A 4,992-nucleotide genomic window follows, 5' to 3' on the forward strand; every position below is an offset into this window, starting at 1 on the left:
TTTTAGATGGCTGATTTTAAGTGTGTTTTTTTCATGTAACAGTAAAAAAGAGTAGTGGTGGTGGTGGTGCATTTTAGACAAAGAAAGAAAACTTGGGAAGATGAGCTAAGCCAGAACACCCACAGTTTGGCTCATGTGCAACCATGCAAACTCTGAGCTGAACACTATATTGGGTCTATTTTGGAAGCTGAGAGCAGTATAGTCCTTTTTCATAAAAGTGAAAAGTGGTCTAAACGTGTGGTTACAAACTTGCAAATGTATTGCACTCAACCGGCATTTCAGAGTACTCTTTAGAGCATAAATGGGGTTCAGTTGTAGATGAACCTTTGGTCCTGGGTCCTGAAAAATAGGTCTTAATAAAAGACTACTACAATAAAAAAAAATTCAATCGTATGTTATGCATTGTCGTGCCATTGTAGCTTTAGGTAGGCTATTGTGTTTATAACTGGCTGTTTATAAAATAAAGTTAGTCATAGGTAAAGTAGCCTAATTGGTTGTGCAGGAAACTTTGCTGAACTCAGCTGTCATCTACTGAAGTTGCCTACTGTCATCTTGCCCTAAATGCCGGTGGAATTTACGAGAAAGAAAGAAATGAAATGAGATAAGAACAAAAGTACAATGAAAATTCCATTTGATAATCCAGTGTTTTTCAACCTTTTTTGTGCCACGGCACACTTTTGACACTTAAAATGTCCCACGGCACACTAACATCCTGTGTGAAGAAAAAATAAACATACCATATAGCCTAAAATGTCAAATAATACACAGATATGCCCTTATTATGGCTTCTATGCAAGACCTGCTCAATAAAACAAGCGCCCTCTGTTTCATTTGTAGGTGACTATATCTAATTTAATTGTTGTTATGAACTGGATATGTGATGATTCTGTGAATACTGGATATGGGGTCCCCGTTGTACAATGCCTGCATACCACAAATAGTGCAATCATACAATCAATGAGAGCATGTGGTTATAAATTCTTTGATGCAACAGTTGCTTTTCTGGACCAGTGAGTGACATTTGGGTAATTTTCTGCGGCACACCTGATGATCTCTCACGGCACACTACTGTGCCCCGGCACAGTGGTTGAAAAACACTGTAATAATCTATGTTGGTATTTGAACACTGTCATCACCTCTTGTGTAGGCAGGTGGCGTTCTAAGCAAGAAATACACTGGTCACGTGATCTGTTCTTATTGCAAACATCATGGCGGCACCCATTGCTACGAAGTGGTCATGTAGATCAGGTAAGAGCTGGATCCAAGGGTTGCTCATTTAAACTGCACATTTGTGTATTTGGGCTAGCAAAAAGTGCTGCCTAATAGACCTAAGCGATCATTGTAACTGAGGCTTGGTGCGTTTGTCATAGCCTCGACACAGCCTGTCTTATGTTTTTAGTTTCCAAAACATCGAACAAACTCTTTGGATTTACAATAAGCACAGAAGTTGTCACTCACCTGAACGTGATTGACTTGCAGTTAGATTGCCGATTTGTTATTGACTGACAAGGCTAGCTAGGCCTAAGTATAAGCATATTTACCACTTCGAGAACTCGATGTTCTTTCTATTTTTACAGCCACTAGCCTACATTATTTTCTGTAGCGCAAAACACGAAGCTAGTGCAGAATGCAATTGTCATTTCTATTTATTTGGATTGTGTGTGTGTGTTTGGTGGGGCCCGCATAAGAACTCGTGTAGAAATGTTAGCAGCATGTTTGGAATTGTTAGAATAGGAGAGAGAGATGTCAGATAGCCTATGTACACACAGATTGGTAGGCTACACTCTTCTCTCTGGCTTTTCAGCCTAACACACACACACACACACACACACACATACATACACTTGACCACATCTCCATCTCAGATTGCAGGACCACCTATGGATACACACTCCACCACCCCACATACACACACACATGGTCACACCAACACACATGCACTCAAACAGAGGGGTGGGAGGGGGGGTCGGAGACACCTACACAAACAATTTCCTTTGCCAAAGCTGTTTGTCAGCCCACCACCATATTTTTCCTCTGTTCCTTCCCTCCGCTGTCCTCCTCCCTCCCTCTCTCTCTCTCTCCCTCCCTCTCTCCCCTCCGCCTCTCCTCCGCTTCTCTGATGTGTCATGGCAATGTATAGGGTAAATAACATTCCTGTTTTTTGCTCAGACATCATGAGTCTATTTCAGAAACCCAATTGTGATAACCTGATGTGGGTTTCAGGCATTAGACACCGCCATGCCATTGTGGCTGTAGGCATTGTGTGAAAAGAAACAAAAATGAGCCTAAATGATTTTGGTTTAAGACAGAGTGCAGTGAGCTTGTGAGCAACTGCATGTTGATGGTGATTTGCTGTAGAGGGCACTATGTTGCTGAGATACATTCAGTGCTGTAAAGTGTGAGAGTGAGTGAGAGCCGAAGACACACACACACACACACACACACACACATACACATACACATACATGCACGCACACACATGCACACACACATAGATATTAGCTCTATACTGCTGTAGAGATTGAACTCTGAAGTACCATGTTTTTAGCTCAGTCTGCTTTAGGTTGGTCAGACTTACTCCAGAATGACCACGGTTTGTCCTGGGGTTGATCTCTGTGTGTGCATTATACATGTGAATGTAGCCAAACACTTCATATCCACAGTGTCCATTTCTATGTTTGTTTTTCAAAAGCTTTATTGGCATGGCAGATTTAAAGTGTAGAGGTGTACGCACATCTATAAAGATTCTACAGGTGCTGGATACTAGAAATACTGAGTAAAACAAAAGAAAAGATATCCGCACACTGTCTCTAAAGCTCCCAGTTTAATAGTGGGTGATACACAACGTTTCCACCACTTAGGTCTTCGTCAGATGGCAGATTTAACCTATTCATATTGATAATGCATACAATGTGTAACAAATATGTAAATTCCAGCAAGTATCTACACAAATGTGCTGATGTCTTGTATGTCTTTAAGTATATGCACAAATGTGTTTGTGTGGTATGTGTGAATGTACAGTTAGTAGAGGTCATTGTGCACATCATAGGTGCAGGATAAAAAAGTGTCAAAATATTCTGGATTCTGCACTCTTCTTGATTCTTTCATTTCTTTTGTTTTATTGTCATGCTTGGCTTAGAATAACATTTCCACCCTTCTGAAGAGGACCGAGGTGTCGAAACATTCTACTAAACAGAGCATGACAAAATAAAACAAAAGAAAAGAAAGAATCGAGAAGTGTGCCAACTCCTTTTTCCTGATACCTCATCTCCACTTGCATCTGTGAATATGTGTGAATGTAGCTTGATGCCTCATCTCCACTTGCATCTGTGAATATGTGTGAATGTAGCCTGATGCCTCATCTCCACTTGCATCTGTGAATATGTGTGAATGTAGCTTGATGCCTCATCTCCACTTGCATCTGTGAATATGTGTGAATGTAGCCTGATGCCTCATCTCCACTTGCATCTGTGCCTGCTGCAGGTTGGCCTGCGTTACTCCAGAGGGTGGCATGGGGCCGGACGTGCCCCCCGTGCCCCCCGTGCCCCCAGCAGTGCCCAGCTGGCCTCCAGCGTCCCCCGCACCGCTGCTTCTTCTGGAGGAAGTGGCACCACTCCCACAATGTGGTGCGCCCCGCTGTGGTCCGACCTCCCTACGTCGTGCCCAAAGTAATGACTCTTAATTCACCATCCAGCTGAGGGTCTTTTTCCCACCAGCAGTACCTCCCAAGTGCTATTATGACTCAAAGGGTAGCGACTAGGTCTACCATTATGGATCGGCCTAGAGGAACATGTCTGTTCAGTTTCGCTCAGAGATCTTACCAGTATGGAAAAAATGAGACTGCTAGATTCAGTGTTGCATTTGAGGATATGTATGTGAAAGAGTGGCCCTCTTAGTGACTCAGACATGCTATCATGATCCGTAAGTGTGGCTCACTGATGATAGATTTTCTTTTTCTTGTAAGATTATGTTATTTTTTTGTGATTGGATGTTTTTTGAAATGGTGTAAATTGTGAAATGTGAATTGGTTAACGCTTTAGTTTAGGGAGCATATTTACCAAGAATAAATGACCTATTCAGTCAGAATTCGATATTGCTGGATAAAGACCTAATACATGTGTAATTACACTTGATACAAACCTTATTAAGCACTAATACATACATACACATATTAGTTATGTATTAATGGCTAACATGTGTTCCCTAAACTAAAGTGTTACCGTGAATTGTGTAAATAGGAAAGCTTTGAAGAAGAAAGGGAATAGGCTGATTGGTAATGGATGGTCCTTAAACACAAAGTTTATGATTCTGTGTGATGAGTCCTCTTCAGATGTCTCTTATTCTAAGCACTCTGTTAGATCTGTCTCTCTCTCTCTCTCTCTCTCTCTCTCTCTCTCTCTCTCTCTCTCTCTCTCTCTCTCTCTCTCTGCTCGTCTGTGTGTGTGTGTGTGTTGTGTGATCACAGGAAAGGATGTTAAATCATTGGACAGTTACAGCCTCTCCTCCTCTCATCTTTTTCCACACCATATACACACAGAGAATCCCAAGTCATCATATACTTTAGACTACATTATGTTTTATTTTGTTCATTTATTTGTTTTAACGAGACTGTCCTAAAAGCCAGAACAAAGTAAAAACAGGACAGATATAGAGGTATCGGTATCTCATCTGGAGGACCCGTATTTTACTTTCCGCCTTGTCTGTTGAAATTGGACCTTTTCCCATTTTTGTCCATATATTCCCCCTGTTGTTTTTTTCCCATCTCTTTTTCCCATAACCTTCATTCAGATAAAGGAAAATAAAACAAAGGAAACTCTGGCAACAGCTTTTGAAGAGACTGAAGTGTTTTTGAGGTGTGGTCATGATATTGTTAAGAACTGCAGCATACGTGTTTCTCTCTCGTCCTCTCCTCTCCCTCTTCCTCTTCTTCTCTCTCGTTCTCTAGCACATCCAGAGGCCTGACTATGTGTCCTCCAGTTCTGTTCCTGATTG

The 4,992-nt window shown here is 41.5% G+C and overlaps 1 protein-coding gene across 2 annotated transcripts in view; it reads left to right on the forward strand.

The window, feature by feature from the left end:
- The first annotated feature begins 1,197 nt into the window (after positions 1-1,197).
- The window catches only part of metap1d (methionyl aminopeptidase type 1D (mitochondrial)), a 13,184-nt gene continuing 9,389 nt past the window's right edge, over positions 1,198-4,992 (forward strand). The window contains exons 1-3 of one of the 2 annotated variants that reach the window (XM_076302725.1): positions 1,198-1,248; positions 3,484-3,668; positions 4,946-4,992. The exon at positions 4,946-4,992 is cut by the window's right edge and continues 103 nt beyond it. In XM_076302725.1, coding sequence (XP_076158840.1) covers positions 1,209-1,248; positions 3,484-3,668; positions 4,946-4,992 — 272 coding nt within the window. In that variant the 5' untranslated portion in view covers positions 1,198-1,208. Of the gene's footprint in view, positions 1,249-3,483; positions 3,669-4,465 lie in introns of those variants that run through there. The other variant, XM_076302726.1, reaches the window with a different exon arrangement.

Source organism: Alosa pseudoharengus, unplaced genomic scaffold, assembly GCF_046254945.1.
Source record: "Alosa pseudoharengus isolate Yale_2024_CS ecotype anadromous, Long Island Sound unplaced genomic scaffold, YU_APseudo_1.1 YU_APseudo_1.1_scf_24, whole genome shotgun sequence".
NCBI classification, from domain to species: domain Eukaryota; kingdom Metazoa; phylum Chordata; class Actinopteri; order Clupeiformes; family Clupeidae; genus Alosa; species Alosa pseudoharengus.